We start from the raw sequence: 19,199 nt of genomic DNA, 5'->3' as shown, positions 1-19,199 counted from the left end.
CAATAGCTCTTTAATGACACAAAATTCAAAAGCAAATTATACAAAGTATGGAAACATGGACAAATTGCTAAGGATACATACAAAATAATATCAGAAGTATGTAGGGACAAAATCAGAAAGGTTAAGGCACAAAATGCGTTACATCGCGAGACATAATAGGCAATAAGGAGAGGTTCTATAAATACATTAGAAGCACCAGAAAGATAAAGGAAAGTGTAGGTCCACTATTTAGCAGGGAATAAGAGCTAATAACGGATGACATCAAGAAGGCTGAGGTGTTTAATGCATATTTTGCTTCAGTCTCCACTAAAAAAGTTAATTGTGACCAGATGCTCAACACAATTAATATTAACAAAAAGGGTGAAGAAATACAAGCCAAAATAGGGAAAGAACAAGTTAAAGAAGACTTGAATACAGCTAACTTATCTAAGTAAGCAGTGCCTGACAAAATTCATTGTAAAGTACTTCGGGAATTCGTTGAAGCAATCTAAGAACCATTAGCAATTATCTTTGAAAATTCATGGAGGACAGGAGAGGTTCTAGAGGATTGAAGAAGGGAACATAGTACCTGTCTTTAAAAAGGAGGAACAAAGAGGACCCTGGAGAATTAAAGACTAGTCAGTCTAACTTCAATATCCCAAAAGATACTGGAACAAATTATTAAGCAAGTTGTAAGTAGCTAGAGGATAAGAGGGTGATAAGTAATGGTCAACATAGATTTGGCAAGAACAAATCATACCAACCTATGTAATTTCCTTCTTTGACAGGGTTACTGGACGAGTGGATGTGGGGAAGCAGTAGACGTGCTATATCTTGATTTTAGTAAGGCTTCTGACACAGTCCCACATGACATTTTCATAAGCTAATTAGAAAAAAGAGGTGTAGATGAAATAACTATAAATGGATGTATAACTGGTTGAAGGACCTACTCAGAGAATATTTATTAATGGGAGGAGGTGTCTAGTGGAGTCCTGCAGGGGTCTGTCCTGAGTCCAGTACTATTCACTATTTTCATTAATGACTTGCATAATGGAGTGGAGAGTACACTGATAAAATGTGTGCATGACACCAAGTTCAGAGGAGTTGCAAACACTTTGGAGGACAGAATTAGAATTCAAAATGACCTGGAAAAATATGAGATTTGGTATGAAATCAACAAGATGAAATTGATTAAAGATGAGTGCAAAGTATTTCCCTTCAGAAGGAAAAATCAAATACAAAATGAGGCGTAACTGGCTGGGCAGTAGTACTGCAGAAAAGGATCTCAGGGTTATAGTGGATCACAAACTGAATATAAGCCAACAATGTGATGCAGTTGTGAAAAAGGTTAATATCATTCTGGGGTGTATTAACAGGAATGCCATATGTAAGACACAGAAAGTCATTGTTACTCAGCACTGGTGAGGCCTCTGCTGGAGTATTGTGTCTAGTTTTGGTCACCACACTTTAAGAAAGATGTGGATAAATGGGAGAGAGTCCAGAGCAGAGCGTAGATATGATAAAAGATTTAGAAAACATGACCTATGCGGAAAGGTTAAAAGACTGGATATGTTTAGTCTTGGGAAAAGAAGACTTGGGGGGACGAGACCTGATAACAATCCTCATATATGCTAAGGGCTCTTATAAAGAGCACTGTGATCAATTGTTCACCATGTCCACTGATGGTAGGACAAGATGTAAACAGCTTAATCTTCAGCAAGGGAGATTTAGGTTAGGTATTAGGAAAATCTTTCTATCTCTAAGGATAGTGGAGTACTGGAATAGGCTTCCAAGGGAGGTTGTGGAATTCCCATCATAGGAAGTTTTTAAAAATAGATTAGGAAAACACCTGTCAGGGATGGTCCAAGTTTACTTGGTCCTGCCCCAGCACAGGGAGAAGGACTAGATGACCTCTTTGGGTCCCTTCCAACCCTACATTTTTATGATTCTATTATTCTAAAAGTGTAATTTGTCAGTGTGGCAACATATCTGTGAATTATTGTTTATTTTAGTAAATCATTGCTTGTTTAAATTGTACATAATGAATATCAAGAAAAAATACGGTCAAGGGTACAGGAAATAACAATGACATATCATCTTAGAACATAAAAATGAAATGAAAAAAGATCTTGAATTGGCCATCGTATAGTGTGGACCACAATTCCAGAACTCTAACTAAAATTCAGTGCCCAAAAACTTTAACATAGAGTTAAAATTGACTGGCAGTGCCTTGGACTCTTCCAGGTCAAGTACACCTATACTTAAACCACTGAAAACCAGGAAATAAATAGTTAACGTAAAACAAACTTAAACTTCTAAAAACCAGAAAATACAGAGTTATGGTACACACCAGCCCTGCTTTGGATCCTTAACTCTGCCCCCTGGAGCTGGCAAAAGTCATTGGGGTATACAATAAGTGTGTTTCAGCCAAGGTGCTGTATAATAAGTAGACATGAGGAAAGATTAAGTAAATGTTTTTCATGTGTTCTGTCCCACAGGATTGTATTCTCTCCTTCATCTGCATGCACTCCAACTGCCCTTCACTGTGTTAGGGACAACTGTATTGACTGCCACAGGCATGACTTTAACAAGCCTTCAACAAGTCCAAGCAAGATCTTAAATTACATCCCATAAACAATATCACTGGCATCTGATTTGTAGTGGCATGTTTTGCATTCCTATAGGCCAGTAGAAAAATCCGTACTCTTATGTTGTAAACTACCTTTATCTGGAGTTATAGCACAAATCAATTGCTTTAATGTCTGGATAAATCTTCCCACTAATCCCTTTGTGGCAGGATGGTAAGGAGCTGATGTGACATGTTTGATACCATTTTTTCTGACAAACAACTGAAACTCTGCAGATGTGAATTGAGTTATTTTGTCACTGACAATCTCTTTAGACACTCCTGATCTTGGAAACAAGAGTCTTAACCCTTCTACCATCTGCAGTGATTTAGTTGAATTAATATAGCATAGTTCAGGCCATTTAGAGTGGTCACCTAGTGCAATCAAAAACATATGTCCCATAAATGGGTTAACATAGTCTATGTAGATTTACTGCCACAGGGTTTGGCCACACCCAAAGATGCAAAGGAGCATGTTTAGGCATGTGTTGTGTTTTCTTGACAAGCTGGACATTGTTTTGCCATTTCCTCTATTTGTGTATCATTGCCTGGGTACCACACAAAACTTTGGACAAGGACTTTTGTTTTTACAATTCCCAAATGGCCGGCCATGTAATTTCTGGAGTACGTGTGACCTGAACTTCATAGCAGTCTGCATATGCTTGACAAACAATCTGCATTTGCATGTTCGTTGGTACTTTTGAACTCAATATTATAACAGTGAGTGCCCGAGAATATTGCTCACCTCTGTAATTGTGCTGCAGAAGCCACTACTAATACTCTTTGGGTTAAAAATTGAGACTAGAAGTTGATTATCCATAACTAGAGTAAATTGTTTCCTATAGTGATATTGATTAAACTTTTTCCCCAGGCTAACCTCAGAGCTTCTCTATCAATTTGAGTTACATTCTGCTGAGGTAAGAGATCTAGAAACAAAGGCAATGGGCCTTTCAGTATGAAAACAGGCAAACTTTAGAGGCAAAGATCCACTATAGCGTGCAAGGATCTTTTCAGATGCTGTAAGACTCTTGCCCTCATCAAAAGCTTTGGTGCACTGTATGGACCAACACCATTTCTTTCCATTGTGTAACAGTTCATTTGGGAGAGATAACACTGTTGCTGTCTTAAGCAAGAATCTATAGCAATAACTGACCATCCCCCCAAAAGAAAGTAATTGTGACATGTTTTTTGGTTGGGATGCTTTAGGGATAGCTTCAGCTGTCTCTTGTAATTTACGCAATCCATCTTTGTCAATGGTATGGCTACAATACATAACTGAGTCTTTGAAAAATTCACATTTTCCTTGTTTGCTCTAAGCCCAGACTATGACAGCCTCACATGTGCCTTTTGGAGGTTTTCCAGGTGCTCTTCATAACTAGCTCCCATAAAATGTATATTGTCCAAATAACACTAAGTGCCAGGAATACCCTCTAATTCCTTGTCTATGGCTTGCTGCCAAGTAGCAGGTGCAGGTGCTATTCCAAATACTAGCCCATCTCTCATCAGTTATGCCAGTAGTGATTATATGTGGTTCCAGTCTCTTGATGTAGGTGGCCAGTTCTTTACTGAGCTATCAAAAAGTTTGTTTTCCCCAAACTTCCAGACATTTTAACTCCTTTTCCCCTTTTTAAATGAATAGTTCACTCATAGTCTCAGTGGTGGTAGGTTAGTTTCCTTTAGTTTCTGTTTCATTAGGCCATTTGGTTACTCTCTGTTTCACTGTATTCCTGGATTATGATCATTAATTGTTGTGTCTTTTGCCCTTTACACAACAATAAGAACATGAAGAAACCACAAAGGAACTGTGGGGTCCAAATAACCATGGCACAACATGGAAAACTTAGCTACATATTCACAATGCTACTCTGCCAGGTTTCTAAAACACAAAACACAGTAAGCACTCCTATAAGGCTCACTAACTATTTAAAAGACTACTACCCAGTTCCCATACACTACATTAACCATTGGAACAAATTACCTAGGGATGCGGGGGAGTCTCCATCACCTGAAGTCTTTAAATCCAGCTCATATATCTTTCTTAAAAAAATGTAGACTCACTAGCTCAACCACAAAATATGGCTTGATGCAGGACTTACTGGGTGCAGTTCTATGGGCTATGTTTTGTGGGATTTGGCCTCGATGATCATAATGGTCCCCTCTGACTTTAAAATATATTAATCTATCAAAACCTTTAGACTGGGAGATGTGATCCCATACAAGGCCTTTCCACCACTCTCGTACATGATAAAATTGTTCCATGTTTTCTCACAGAGAGAAAGTAAACCCAGAACATTGCCAAACCTGTCTTAATGTGCCAGAGATCAGGAAGACTGAACCAAGCCATGGTGGAGCTCCCTGGGAAAGAGTCTGTCCAGTCCATCGGTGCCCTATCACTGCATCTCCCAGCTTGGTGAGAGGTCGTCTGCCTTCCTCCAGCCGCATGCTTGGACCAATGTCTGTTCAATCCAATGGTCAGGTGCCATCCAGCTCCCAGGACTCACATCAACATCACCTATATTACCATTGCAACCAGCAAGAACCTAGAGACAGCTATGCCTTGCCCCCACTGCCAGGGCATGGAGAGAGGGCCACTTTGTGCTCCCACCATTCCAGTGGGAATTCTTTACCAGCTTCCCACCACGAGACCTCTGAAAGTCAATGGAAACAGTGGTCACATGACCAGCAGCAGTCACGACCAGTGCAGCACCACATTGTAACAGTCAGGTAAGCCAAAGTCTGTACAGGTCACAGGGTTATTCACAATTGCAGCTGGGCAAAATTTTTCTACTAAAACTTTTTGGCAAAAATAGCAAATTTGGTGACCAAAATATTTCACAAATTTATGTCAATCTCACTGAATTCTTTCAACTGAGGAAAAATCCCCTAAAAATTCTGAAAAATCAAAAATGCTTTGTTTGACATTTTCTAAACAAAGCATTTCAATTTTTTTATTTGAACTGACTTTTCATTTTGAAATTTCCTTTAATTCTATTTTTAAAGAATTAAAAATGTTAAAAATTGATTGAAATCTAACCAAACATTTCATTTCAGGTCAAATGAAACATTCAGTTAGACCCCAAACAACGTTTTTCTTACTTTTGATTTCAAAATTTGAAAAACGTATAATTTTCTCATCAACCTGAAACAATTGGTTTCCTAATTTTTCAAGATTGCCAGTTAAACAAAATATCCATTATTCACACTGCTCTGCTCTCAGTCTCTCTTAGAGCTTTGGGGTGTGCCGGGAAGGGAAAGTGCTGTGCTGGAGAGGTGGTGAGGATGGAGATGGGGAGCAAGGCTCTGCCAGCTCCTCTTCTGCTTTGGGGCAATAGGCACCCCCAAGGCACATGGAGTGAGCAGTGCTACTTGTGTCGGGCATACAAGCAGTTCCTAGTTCCTTCCCACTGTGCACCCCACGCTTTGATCCTAATAGGACTCATTAGATAATGCCAGTGCTCCTCAAACTGGGGTCAAGACATCTAATCTAGCCATGATCAGGCCCATATTTTGCAGTTCTCATATTTTCTTCTGGTATATTGTAAGAAGTACCCCAAAACCCTTTGGTTCTTAAGTATTTCAATGAGCCGAAGAGTGCATTTCATCCTGTGAGGCTATCAAAATGCTGGAGAATCCCAAATAGCTGCCAGGGTTTCTTTTCTGTGGAAGGAACATTCCATTTGAACCGGGGTGTTCTATCTTAAAGTATGGTGATGGTCAGAAAAATGACTGTAAAAATGATCTTCTCACTCAACATAGTAGCCCTCTGAGAACTAAACTGGGACTTAAAGCCACTGCCTGGGTTGGTTGTAAGTGGAGGCTAAGGAAAAGCCGCACACTAGCAGGCATGCATGTCTCTGGAAGAGCTGTAAGAGTACAGAGAGGAGTGGCATCTACTACACCCCTCTCCTTATTTTTAGGACCACTATTGGCACTAAAGTTCCCAAGCCCTTTAATATCACACTGACAGGTACCTTAGAAGATCCTAACAGAGGTAGATTAGATAATGTTGAATCTATCCCTGCACTCTGGTACAAGGTTAAGCACATTCTATCCCTTTATTTTCTTGAGCTATATCTAGCAGCAGAAAAAAACCTATGTTTTCCTCTGTTTACACTGTAGAGCCTCACAGCCACAGCTATCAGAGAGTGACTAGGATCCTATTTTAGCTCATATACCTTCAACAAAATTATCAGTTAAATTCTTTATAATAGATGATTTAAGCTACAGACTCAGCTGGTTTTGCAAAGCGCTTGCAGAGTTTGCAGTGTTGGCAGTTAGAAAAGTCATAATCACCATCACCACAATACTGTTATGATTTGTAATCTGAGCAAATTTGCTATAGATTTATTGAAAGAGGATTACTATATAGATCCACAGTGCATCTTCTGACTGTAATCTCCGTTTAAAAAAGAATATAAACAACACTCCAAAATCCAGAGAGAGCTAATGCTGCATGAAAAAACTGTGAGTGATTTATAACAAATGAACATGTGCCATTGAGTACCTTGGAGAGTACAATGTTTGGGCTCTCGTCATTTGCTTTACAAATACCAGAACTGTTCTGTTTTGCAATTCTCCCATCCATGTCACTCATGAAAAGCTGCCACCATACAACTGAAAGTCTCTTAAGCAGCATGCACTTTTACATGAGATACGCAGGGTTCTCAAACTTCACTGCAGTGCGACCCCTTTCAGACAACAAAAATTACTAAATGACCCCAGGAGAGGGGACTGAAGCCTGAGCCTGCCCAAGCCCCATCACCCCAGGGGGTGGGGGGGAGGAGGAGAGAGGGGGCAAAACCAAAGCCTTGTTGTCCCAGGGAGCCAAAGGTGCAGCCCAAGGTCTTCAGCCCCGGGCAGGGGTCTGTAACCTGAGCCCTGCCACCCAGGGCCAAACCCAAAGCCTGAGCCCTGCCACCCAGCCCTGGGCGGTGATGCTCAAGCTTCGGCTTCAGCCCCAGGTCCCAGCAGGTCTAACGCCAGCCATTAAAACAGGGTCGCAACCCACCTTGGAGTCCTGACCCAGTTTGAGAACCACTGAGATAGAGAATTTTTATGCTGGGCAATCCTGAGCCTTCCCTGAATGAGGAGGTGGTAAGACTATACAGTTAAAGGGGATGAGAGGAAAAAAGGTTCTTCAGATCTGAAATGGAGCTTTTGTTAATTGTGCAAGTGGAAAGCTCAGGCTCAAAGGTTTGTTAACAAGAGTGACCTTTGAATCCCTCAGAGAAGATTTGTTTGCTGAACTCCTTAGAACAGTGCAGCTAGGCATAACAAATGTTCATCTATGGGGGCATTTGTTTTGTGGCAAATTGTCATGAGCAGTTCCATATCGCTCAACCCACCATTAGCATTGACTGCAGAAAATAGAGCCCAATGCACAAATGTTTACCCTGATGGAAAAGCCCTGTTGGGTTTAATAGAAAATTATACTCTATTTTGAACCATCCTATAGAATTTAATGGAGAATTATACCCTTGCTATGGAATGGTTAAAAAATCTGTAGAAAATATATAATTTTCTATTAAAATCTATAGGTTTTAGTGTATAGAGTAATTTCCATAGAACTAAATTGTTTATGTTCTAATTAAATTTCTATAGGATTTTCCCATAAGGCAAAAAATCAGGAGTGGGATTCAAACCTACGTCTCTTTCTGTTGTGTTTCTTTAAAAGACCAGTGGGAGAAGAGATTGTCCTATTCATTAGACTGCCTCCTCATGATGTACTTAGACTAGTGTCAGATAGCTTTCATCAGCTGGAACTGCACTGTACAGCTTTCTTGTTTTACAGTTCCTGAAAGGGTTAACTTGCTCATTAACAGCACAGCACACTGCTTCAAGTTAAAATAATAAACCAACCAATCTCTTTCTTTCTGCAGACATGACAAAGCTTTCAGGATGCCAAAAAGGTATGTTAAATATCAAATGCTTCCTTTCCTGCTATCCTATTATCATTGCTCTCCTACCCTGCTATTAGGAAACACAGTGTATTATTCCTGGTGACGTTCCAGACAGGCGCAGCTTCAGAGGCAAGAGCAGAGCTCCTCATTAAAGGCTTCCCATCTGTCTGAAAAATCTGTTTCTGTTTGTGTAATAAATTTAACCTGCATTCATGAAGAGCTTCATTGTCTAGATAGCTTTCCTCCAAGCGTGCGCTTTCTCTGGCCCAGCCAACAGCTTTATTTGTTTTTCTTGATTGGTCTAAACCAAGCCTAGAGGAGCAGCCGGGTCCACTGGCTTGGGAGTCAGGAAATCTGGATTCTGTTCCCCACTCTGTCACTGACTTTCTATGCCACCTTAACCAACTCATTACACCTCTTTGTGCCTCAGTTTCCTTATTTGGAAAATAGGGATAATAATGTTTACCTACGTTGGTGAAATGCTTTGAGATCCAGGGATGAAAAGCACAACACAAGTATTGTAGATATTAAATGACTGCAGTGGATTCTCCTGGGTTCTGCATCTCAGAATTAAAGCAAACTGGAAGATCTTCAGACACAAGATTGCTCAATGTGAGGGTAACAGCAGTAATAGTCTCAGAGTTTTGCATTTTCCCACAGTATCTAGTGATGGAGATGTGTTTGTCAAGGTTATGTGTAGTGCTTCCTAGTTCTTCATGTATTAATGCACCAGAAGCTCTACAATTAAATTTAGATGACTAAAATGTTTAAAAGAGGTTGGGGTGTATAAAGTGCAACTCGATGCTGCAGCAACATGGAATCGTATATGACGGAAAGGTGATTATGGACAATCTAGACACACTTCAGGAAAGAAATGTTATATGAAAAAAGATAAATAAAATAATTACTTGTTGCCCTAATCTCCTGCCCTATGTTTCTCATATTTAAATCCAAAGGAATGAGAAAAGGAGTACTTGTAGCACCTTAGAGACTAACAAATTTATTTGAGCATAAGCTTTCGTGGACTACAGCCTACTTCATCGGATGCCTAGAATGGAACATATAGTAAGAAGATATATATATATACACGCATACATACAGAGAACATGAAAAGGTGGAGTAAGAGGCTAATTAATTAAAATGAGCTATTATCAGCAGGAGAAAAAAAACTTTTGTAGTGATAATCAAGATGGCCCATTTAGACAGTTGACAAGAAGGTGTGAGGATACTTAACATGGGGAAATAGATTCAATATGTGTACAACTTACAGCTAATTTACGGTATTTTTCACCTTCTATTCTTCCTCTTAATATCATGCTTGGAGAACACTTAACTTAGAGAATGAAAACAAATGCAGGAGGCACCCTTTCTGGCTGCTACAGGGCTGTTGCATTTGGGTTACCAGCACAGCAGTGGAATGTAACAATTTTAAAAATTGGTTTTGTAGAAATGCATAAATAAAAAAATCATGAAAACATTTTTGTAATTCCTTTCACAACACTCCATGTAAAAATGTAATTTTGAGGCCTAAAACTAATTAACAACATCCATTTAAGCTAACATCAGCAAGATACAAACTGTTTTAACAGGTGGTTCTCTACCTCTTAGTGCTTCCAGTTTTTGGCTTACAAACTGTGTTTATCAGATAGGTTCTCCAGTGGATTTGTGTAAGAATCTTTCACCTCTGGAGGTTGAGGGCCTGATGTTTAAAAAGTTAGGCATCAAATTACCACAGTCCCACACATAAATAGATAATTTAATGTGCAAGTGGCCATTTCTGATCTTTTGCATGCACAAATAGCTGATTTGCGCATGCAAGCTTAATAACTATGTCTAAATTTAAAAAAAACAGGTCATAGGTTCAATTCCAGATTCAGTCACAAGTGAAAACGCATTTCATGGGCTCATTCTTGTCCCTGGTTATGAAGAAGCTACATTACTTGACACAATTAACAGTCTCTGGCTCACGAGACGCATGGGACTGGGCTAGCTAGAGTATTACAGTTCAGGATTGAAGTGCAGCGGCACAGCTTCTGAGGCTTGTAAACAGTAAATTCATCCATGAATCTGAAATACACCAGGAACTGTTTGCTAACAAATAGTCCTTAGACCTTACAAAGACATAAATATTTAGAAATATACCAGATCAGACCAATAGCCCTTGTGGTCCAATATCCTGTCTCCAACAGTAGCTAGTGCCAATGCTTCTGAGAAAGGTACAAGAAACCCCAGGCAATTAGGTGAGGTCTACATTAGAAAAAACTTGCCAACAGACGTGCCAAACCCATGAAAAAAATGCAGAAATTGGGCTTCAAGTTAAAATAATAAACCATTTTGGCTTAATTGGCTTGTGAGTTGCTTGTTGGCTAGTTTTTGGCTTGTAGCTTGTTGCTTGTTTAGCTTGTAGCTTGTTGCAGCTTGTTGCTTCTTTTTTTTTGATTGGCTCCTGGCAAGCAGAGGCAAGGGGGGAGAGAATTAGAGGTGCACAGCAGGCCCACCACAGTCCCAGACTGCACGCCGGGGGAATCTAGTCACATAAAATGTTGGGGTTCTTAGGGATTGGCTTGTTTTGAAATGGGATTAGCTTGATTTTTGGCTTATTGTGAAAGTCGGGGTGCTTATTTACCGCATGAAAGTTGGCAACTGTGCTTGCCAATATAGCTAAACCAGGAAAACCTCCTGGTGCAGCTACAGTTTATACTGGCAAAAGAGTGCTTTTGTCGGCATAACTTATTCTTTGTCAGTTTATGCCAGGTCTCTCTCTCACACACACAAACACACACACACCCTTAACCAACATTACTGTGCCAGCAAAAGTTTCTCATATAGACCTGGCCTGAGAGTTTGCCGTATGTTTTGAAGCATGAGGGTTTATATCCCTTATAAAAATAATTCTATCTAATATAACTTTGAATGATCTTATTATCTGCATACATTTATAATTTTCTTTTGAATCCTAGTAAGCTCTTAGCCATGATAATATCTTGTGGCAGCAGATTCACAAGCTGATTATCTACTTACCTGTGTATTCTGTTGAGATCCCAAACTTCATGCTGCTTCTTGTCAGTTACACACTGACTAGACTGTCTGGCAGTGGATAGTTTGGATTGTGCAATGTGTGGGAGGAGGAGAACAAAATAATAAGGGGGGAAAAACAACCTTCCCAAATGGATTTTTGCAGTTAAATATTAAAAGCCACATTTTGCCCAGGGAGGCAAGTGCCTAGTTTTTACTGTTTCCAATTGAAAAGGCAGGGAAGTGTAGGGATGCAGAATGTAATTACCCAAGTTAATGAGAACTGCATGCAAGCATCCAATTGCAGACAGAATGTGTTCAGTAGAACTCCTACCCCCTGAGCTTTTTAACAAATAAATGCCCAAACTAGGAAGCCCTCATTCTATTAAATATTCTTCTTCTAACATTGTGCTGGTACCACAGCATGTTTCATGTTAATATTAGAAATCAGGTTAACAGCAGCATTTGTTTTCTCCTGTTCATTCCAGTTATTCCCAGGTGATTGCTGAGTGGCCAGTAGTTGTCCTTGTGCTCTGTTCGGTGACCGTTCTGGTTTGTACTTTAGCTGGCCTGCTAGTTGGAAATCTGCCAGATTTTTCAGAACCCTTGATGGTAAGTCCCTGCAGATGATATGGGGCAGGCATGTCATCCATGAATGCAAGGAAAATCAGTGGAACAATCAATTATGTTTTCTTCCTGCAGTGTAAAATTACCACATTCCCTACTCCTCTGGAAATGGATGGAGAAGAGAACCGACCTGTAAATACATGAGGACATTAAAGACACTATCACTCTCATATTCCCCCAGAATGCTTAATAGTTTATAATATCTACCACCAGATGACAATCTGCTACCCCCTCATTCTCAGAAATATCAGAAAGCACATTAGGATAAAAGGGAATCTGCATTCCCTGCTCTTCTTTTGCTACGAGAATCACAGAAATTGAAAATGAAAAGAAACCTGTTAGGTAAACTAGTCCATCCCTCTCATTCAGTACAGGAGTGTTCTCTGCACTGAATTTGCCTGTGCATTGGCCTGTCATAGTTTTAAAGGATTTTAGTGAAATTACTTCCTTTTGGAGACTATTTCACTGTTCATGAAAACATTTTTCTTGTTATTTAGTCTTAATGTTCCTTTGCTCGTTTTCAACATATTGCTCCTAGTAGTACCCTTTTACTATTTCCTAAATCAGGGGTCTCAAACTCAAATGACCACGACGGCCAGATGAGGACTAGTGCATTGGCCCGAGGGCTGCATCACTGACACCCCCCCTTGCTGCCCCCACTCCACCCCTTCCATGAGGCCCCGCCCCCGCCTCTTCCCACCCCTTCCTCGCCCCCATTCCAACCCCTTCCCCGAAGTCCCCACCCCAACTCTGCCCCCTCCCTGCCCCCAGGGGGTGCAGGAGGGGTACGGGGTGTGGCAGGGGCTCAGGGCAGGGAGTTGAGGTGCAGGGTGCGGCAGGGAGCTCAAGGCAGAGAGTTGGGGTGCGGGGTGCAGGAGGGAGTGTGCAGTGTGGCAGAGGGTTGGGGTGCAGGCAGGGGGCTCAGAGCAGGGGGTTGGGGTGCAGGAGGGGTGTGGGATGCAGCAAGGGGCTCAGGGCAGGGATTTGGGGTGCAGCAGGGGGTTGGGGTGCGGGCAGGGGGTTGGGGTGCAGGAGGGGTGCGGCAGGGTGCTTAGGGCCGGGAGTTGGGGGGCAGGGTGCAGGAGGGGTTCGGGCTCCAGCCTAGTGCCACTTACCTAGAGTGGCTTCGGGGTGGCAGTGGGGCGCACTGGAGCCAGGGCACGTTCCCTGCCTGTCCCGGCCCCACTCCCGCTCCACTCTGGGAAGCAGCCGGAACCATGTCCCTGCGGCCCAGGGGAGGGAGGGGTGTGGGCGAGGGCACAGGGCTCCATGCGCTGCTTTTGCCGCTCTCCAGGTAACTCCCCCAAAGCTCCCATTGGCCGCGGTTCCCCGTTACCAGCCAATGGGAGCTGCAGGGGGCGGTGCCTGGAAGCCAGGGCAATGCACGGAGCCCTCTGCCCCTCCCCCCCGGGCCACAGGGATGTTGTGCCGGCTGCTTCAGGGAGTGGCGCGGGGCCACGGGGGGCAATCCCGGGGGCCGGATCCGGCCTGGGGGCTGTAGTTTGCCCACCCCTGGCCTGGAGGTAGGCCGGGGGTGGGGGCGCGCGGGCCACTTGGCGGGTCGCAGGAAATAGCCCCATGGGCCGCATGTTTGAGACCCCTGTCCTAAATAGTTCCTCTCCCTCCTGCGTGTTTACCCTTTTCCTCTATCTAAGAAAAAATGTTCTTGAAAAACATGGAAAAATACCATCCTACTCAGACAGGCTCTAGGATGAGATGAAGGACACCTTTCCAGGAGAGATTGAGAAAGAGAAGAAAATCATTCTGGTCAAGGTTCCAGTGTGGACTAAAGACAGTGTTGAGAGGGAAGAAAATAAATCCTACTTCTGCAGCTGTTGATTTTGGTTGACATCCCTAATCTAGAGAGGAAGAGAGAAATCCTGCTTGGCCTGTTCAGGATGAACTATCTAACTACTGGCCAAAAAGGAAAGGATAAATTATATTTCTGTAGGTTCACATATGGACTATGCCCCCCTTTCTAAGAGAAATTCAATTTGTGTGTGCCTCAAAAAATGTGATTAGATTTTAATAATCACAGACATGTGCTGTGTCTGACATAAGGTGTGGAGGAGGTGGGCTAAGGAAGGTTAAGCCAAAGCACAAGTCTGACAAGTTAATAAAACCCTTTTGCTTGGCTATAGGGATTTGCGCCTCGAGATACTGACATTGGCAGAAAACTCATTGTCTGGAAGAATGTACAAACCCATACGGGCTATCAGAAGACCCTTTTGCTTTCTCCCTACACTGAAAAGAACAGGTATCTGAATTTAGTTCTTTGGGTTTCAGTGCTTGCAATGCCACAGTGAGACTGCTTTACTAATGATGTGACATCTTAGTTTGGTTGCAACTGAGTTGTAAAATCAATAAGTAACATTTTCAAACATCCCAAAGTGAATTAGGAGCCTAAATCCCCATTTTCAAAATTGATTTATGTACTTAAGAGCGTAAATCCATTGGCTGTCAATGAGACTTAGGCTCCTAAAATCACTTTTCAAAATAGGATTAGGCTCCTAGGGGTATGTCTACACTGCAGTAAAAAAGCTGCAGCAACGAGTCTCAAGTGCCTAGGTCAGCTGACTCAGCCGTGTAGTGCTTGGGCTGTAGATCTAAAAATTTGCAATGTAGACATTCAGGCTGAGGCTGGAGCCTGGACTCTGGGACCCTCCCTCTCATGGGGTCTCAGAGCCTGGGCTTCAGCCTGAGCCTGAATGTCTACACTACAATTGAATAGCCCCACAGCCCAAGACCTGCGAGACTGAGGCAGCTGACCCAGGCCACCCATGGCCATGCAACGGGTCATTCATTGCAGTGCAGTCACTTAAGTCACCAAGGCACTTTTGAAAATTTCACCCAACAGCTTTAAGCATCTGCAGCAATAATTCAGTGACTACCAACAGGAGTGATGTGGGATCTAACTTAATCACTCATGGCTGCAAACTGATGCAGTCAAACCTGTACAACAGTCCAATACTGAACCCCTGGACCCAAACCATGTTCTCATTTTAGGCCAGTGGCCGCTCCAATTGCATTATGTCTCATCAAAGCACATTTTCATGGTGTGACAACCCATGGCTAGTCAACCACATGACTGGTAGAAAGATGTTGAATCCAGCTGTTCCATAGAAGGATAATTGTGATCTCTTGATAGCTATGGTGACGTTGGTATTAACAGAGGGCAGAGGTTTATCCATGGCGAACAAGAAGCAAGAACAAGACGGATGGTAGAACAAGACTATGGAAAGGACAGTTTCTTTTGTGGCCCCCCAGGTGAGTGAAGTCTTAACATACACCTTCAAAATGTAATGACCAAGAAAGAGGGGACAGTGGGAAACTGCAGTAGCACAAAGAGATGTAACATCCAGTACATGTGGAAGTGTTCAGAAAATGCCCAATAAAGCAGTCAGGCATAATACAATTCTGTGCACTCTAATGTGTCTTTCGTCTAGTGATCTTGCAGCATTTTGCAAACATTAATTTATTAAGCCTCCCCGGTTATCGGTGAGCAGAGCTGACTGAAATTTTGTACGGGTTTTATTGGATTTCATGAAAAATGAATTCTTCCCCTAGCCCCCCAAAAAATCATTGTTGAAGGGTGTGTTCTTAAAAAATATTAAAAATTAAAAATTTTCTTCCAAAATTGAAAATTTCCAAAAATGTTCATTTTGGAATAATGAGAAAGTACCCATTTTATCTCTCAGTTTCTTACTTTCTCTCCTTCTTTTTTCCCAACTGGAACAGTATGTAAAAAGTAAAAAAATGAAAATAACACTTTGCCTCAAATAAATTTTTTTTCATACTTTTCCATTGGAAAAAAGTAAATAATAAGAGGGGGGTGGGGGTTTCTCTCTTCCACAGTATTCCATTTTACAGATGCGTGGGGAAATTGAGCACAGAGAGGTTAAGTGACTTGCCAGAAATAACACAAGTGAGTGGACTTATGGGAATAGCACCTAGATATTCTGATTCCCAATCCCCTGCTTTAAGTCATCCTCTTAAGTACTGGAGTACAGAACTTACAGTTTCTCAGGGCCTCAGCCTCTCCCTCCCTCCCCCACAACCAACTGTACAGATTTTTGTCAGGAGGTAACAGTGGGTACAGAAATGGCCTGAATCAGATCCACAATAGTTTCGCTGTAGAGAAATGAACTTCACAGGTGAAAATTATAATGAGAGAACCCCATATGTCCCTCCTTTCCTGACCCTGACACATATGGAAAGCGTGATGAGGCAGAGGTCCCATGAGGCAATTTGCACACTTTATAGCCCTATCATTCATCAAGATCCATAAGCTCTGTTGCTCCATTTCAACTGATAGAATTATCTAGTGTTGGACTTACACATGGCATTATGGTTTTTAAGTAGACTAACTATTTCAAACAGTATGGCTGATTCCTCCTCGGTTACCTCATTACATTTCTGATTTTTAGGAAAGAGTTACTCTCAGCTGGTGTTTATGTCCACAACTGCTGGGAGTTTGTGGAACTTGCAAGCGATTCAGTCCATGTGTCAAATTGAACAGGACAAGGTTAGTATTACCATGGGGAATGTATACATATGCAATCTCATTTCAATGTACTGGTTTAATCATTAATTAAAACCTAGCAAGAAAAAAATCATATGAGAGATATAGTATCTTTCATCCTGGAGAATGTCAATGGATTTTACAGGTTTATAAATAAAAGAATAACTTTACCTACCACTGAAATGCAGCTGCCTCTGGGCTGAAGAGCCATATCTGTTTTGTAGTACACACACAACATCTTGGGCAAGAAACTGATGATAGTATATCGAACTGAAACTATAGAATTTAGGGTGGTTAATGTAATTACCAAAAGAGGAATTTGCCCATATACTGAGCCTAACACCCCACACACTACAGTGAGGAGGACCACATAAACAGAAAGATTAGATTAGATTATGATAGTTTTGTGAAGAGCACCATGGGATCTTTAATAAATATAAGTGATCAGATTCATTGGACATTGGCACTTCCAACAGCACAACATCCTCTCTAAATTAGAGGTGCCAGATAAGATGGTGATAGATAAGCAATATGGCCTTCTATCCAGAGAGGACTGCACTGGATGTGACTAGACCTAGTCTTCTAAATTGCCAATAATATTTTAATCCAAGACTGGTAAGAATGGCTCCATGGTCTCTTAGTTGTAAACTGACAAACCTTTAATTCTCTGGATTGATTAGAAGAGCTGAGAGGCGGTGGGTTGCTCCGTGCCGCTGTCCAAGCTTTCTGGAGGCTTTCATCTGCTTCCGGTTCGGTCTGGAACTGTTCCCTTGATGCTGGAGACATCAGTTCCTCATTGGATTGTGGACCTAGGCTTGGTCCCTCTGGAAGCAATGCAGGTGATGGGGCTGTTTCCGTTGATGGTGAACCACTCTCCGCTGGTGCACTTTGGGGTATTTCAGGCTCTGGCTGAACCTCTTGTGTAGGGTCATCTGCTGCTGCTGCCAGTGCAGGCTCGGTGGTGCCCTCTGGTGTTGGAGCTGTAGACGGGGTTGCAAGCGCTGAACTCAGTGCTGGCAATGGTTCTGGTGCTGGTTGCTTTGCCAGTTTCAGTTCGGGGACTGGCTTGGGCTGGGTCTGTGGGACTGGATCCACTACTGCCATTGCAGTTGTTGGCAGTGGATCCAGTTCCACCACCTCCATCTGGGTTTCTGGTAACACAGACAGGGCCCTGGTGGAAGGCTCAGGAACAGGGATAGGTGTGGAAGCTTGCTTAGTCTGGCTGCGGGTGACCATTCCAACCCTCTTGGCCAGCTTTACCTGGTTGGCCAAGTCTTCCCGCAGCAGCATGGGAATGGCGTAATCATCATAGACTGCAAAAGTCCACATTCCTGACCAGCCCTTGTACTGGACAGGTAACTTGGCTGTAGGGAAATCGAAAGATTTGGACTTGAAGGGTTGAATCGTCACTTGGACCTTTGGGTTGATTAAGTTGGGGTCCACTAAGGAAGCACGGATAGCCGACACTTGTGCTCCGGTGTCCCTCCACGCGGTGACCTTCTTCCCGCCCACACTCACAGTTTCCCTTGACTCTGAGGCTGTCTGGGCCTGAGGACCCCTGGTGTGATTCTGGTGCAATGAACTGTAATCTGTTGGGGTTCTTGGGGCAGTTGGTCTTTACATGCCCCGGCTCGTTACATTTAAAACATCGTCCAGCTGACAGGTCACTGGGCCGAGGTGGTTGCTGGAGAATGGTGTGGTGGGACGATAAGATGTCTGGAGTGTTCCTTGGGGTGTAGTTGGGGCCTTGGGCTGCCCCTGATAGTAGGGTGGGGTCTGAGGCTGTCCCTTCTGGTATCCGCTCCAACTGTGACCAGGGTTGTTTCTCTCTCCGTTTTGTTCTGGTTTGCCCCGCCTCGCTGGCGGTCTGGGACTGCTTGTATTGATCAGCATAAGAAGCAACACTTTCTGCTGAGTCCATTTTCTTATCCCATAAACACTGTTTTGTATCCTCCTTGGACATATTCAGGAATTGCTCCTGAGTCATCAAATCACACATTCCTACAGAGCTAGTAACACCCCTTCCTTTGACCCATTTATCTAACAGAGCCTTCATCTGGTTTATATAAGCCACATTACTTAGTGCAGGTCCTCTCATAAGGGCTCTAAATTTTACTCTGTAAGTTTCAGGTGTAACTTGAAATTGCTTTAAAACCAAATCCTTAAATTTATTATAGTTAGAAGCCTCATCAATAGGTATCTTATTGAATATGTCCAGAGCCCTTCCAGTCAATTTTGCAACCAATGTGGTCATCTTGTGAGCTTCAGGAATTTTATGGAGTGTGCACAGTCTCTCAAAGGTGAGAAAATATTCAGCAATATCACTGGATTCATCATACTGTGGACATAGTCGCTCCCATTTGTGGATTGTTGGGTAAGGATTGTTAGGGGTATCCGGTATATTCTGCTGAGCCTTTGCCTTCTCCATCTCCAGTGCATGCTTCCTCTCTCTTTCCTTCTCCTCCAGTTCTTTTTTCCTTGCCTCCATAGCTCTCCTGTGGGCAGCCTCTTGGGCTTTTTCTCCCTCTTT

At 42.5% G+C, this 19,199-nt stretch overlaps 2 protein-coding genes across 2 annotated transcripts in view; one reads left to right on the top strand and one right to left on the bottom strand.

Moving 5' to 3' along the window:
* Nucleotides 1–11,616, bottom strand: part of CCDC9B (coiled-coil domain containing 9B) — a 162,888-nt gene extending 151,272 nt beyond the window's left edge. Inside the window, exon 1 of the mRNA XM_037900487.2 lies at nucleotides 11,527–11,616. The gene's annotated coding sequence lies outside the window, so the exon portion shown is untranslated. The remainder of the gene's footprint in view (nucleotides 1–11,526) is intronic.
* Nucleotides 1–19,199, top strand: part of DISP2 (dispatched RND transporter family member 2) — a 36,548-nt gene that overhangs the window by 11,656 nt on the left and 5,693 nt on the right. The window contains exons 2-7 of the mRNA XM_037901441.2: nucleotides 4,877–5,329; nucleotides 8,485–8,514; nucleotides 12,009–12,132; nucleotides 14,289–14,404; nucleotides 15,296–15,414; nucleotides 16,575–16,672. Coding sequence (XP_037757369.2) covers nucleotides 5,046–5,329; nucleotides 8,485–8,514; nucleotides 12,009–12,132; nucleotides 14,289–14,404; nucleotides 15,296–15,414; nucleotides 16,575–16,672 — 771 coding nt within the window. The 5' untranslated portion in view covers nucleotides 4,877–5,045. The remainder of the gene's footprint in view (nucleotides 1–4,876; nucleotides 5,330–8,484; nucleotides 8,515–12,008; nucleotides 12,133–14,288; nucleotides 14,405–15,295; nucleotides 15,415–16,574; nucleotides 16,673–19,199) is intronic.

The sequence above is a fragment of the Chelonia mydas genome, chromosome 6 (genome assembly GCF_015237465.2).
Source record: "Chelonia mydas isolate rCheMyd1 chromosome 6, rCheMyd1.pri.v2, whole genome shotgun sequence".
In the NCBI taxonomy this organism is placed as follows: Eukaryota; Metazoa; Chordata; order Testudines; family Cheloniidae; genus Chelonia; species Chelonia mydas.
This window is presented reverse-complemented; position numbering and strand designations above follow the sequence as displayed.